Raw genomic sequence first — 229 nt, forward strand, 5'->3', positions numbered from 1 at the left:
GCCGGACCTGGTTGGAATGTATGGAGTTTAGGAAAGGTTCCCAACAAAGACCTCGCCGCCGGACGGCCCCCTCTAGGCCAGCTTCAGCGTGCTCACGGGGAACGACGGCATGGTCACCATAGTCACCGGGTTTAGGACCGTCTGCCCCACTAACTGCGGGTGATGGACAACTTGGGTTCCTACAGCAGGCTTGGGCATCACCGCCTGCTGGGCAAGACTTGTGGTTCAC

The 229-nt window shown here is 59.8% G+C and overlaps 1 protein-coding gene across 1 annotated transcript in view; it reads right to left on the reverse strand.

Moving 5' to 3' along the window:
- Positions 1-72: 72 nt before the first annotated feature.
- Positions 73-229, reverse strand: part of MNT (MAX network transcriptional repressor) — a gene marked incomplete at its 5' end in the record, with an annotated part of 2428 nt that continues 2271 nt past the window's right edge. The window contains one exon of the mRNA XM_010011325.1: positions 73-219. Coding sequence (XP_010009627.1) covers positions 73-219 — 147 coding nt within the window. The remainder of the gene's footprint in view (positions 220-229) is intronic.

The sequence above is a fragment of the Nestor notabilis genome, unplaced genomic scaffold (assembly GCF_000696875.1).
Source record: "Nestor notabilis isolate BGI_N333 unplaced genomic scaffold, ASM69687v1 scaffold24403, whole genome shotgun sequence".
NCBI lineage: Eukaryota > Metazoa > Chordata > Aves > Psittaciformes > Psittacidae > Nestor > Nestor notabilis.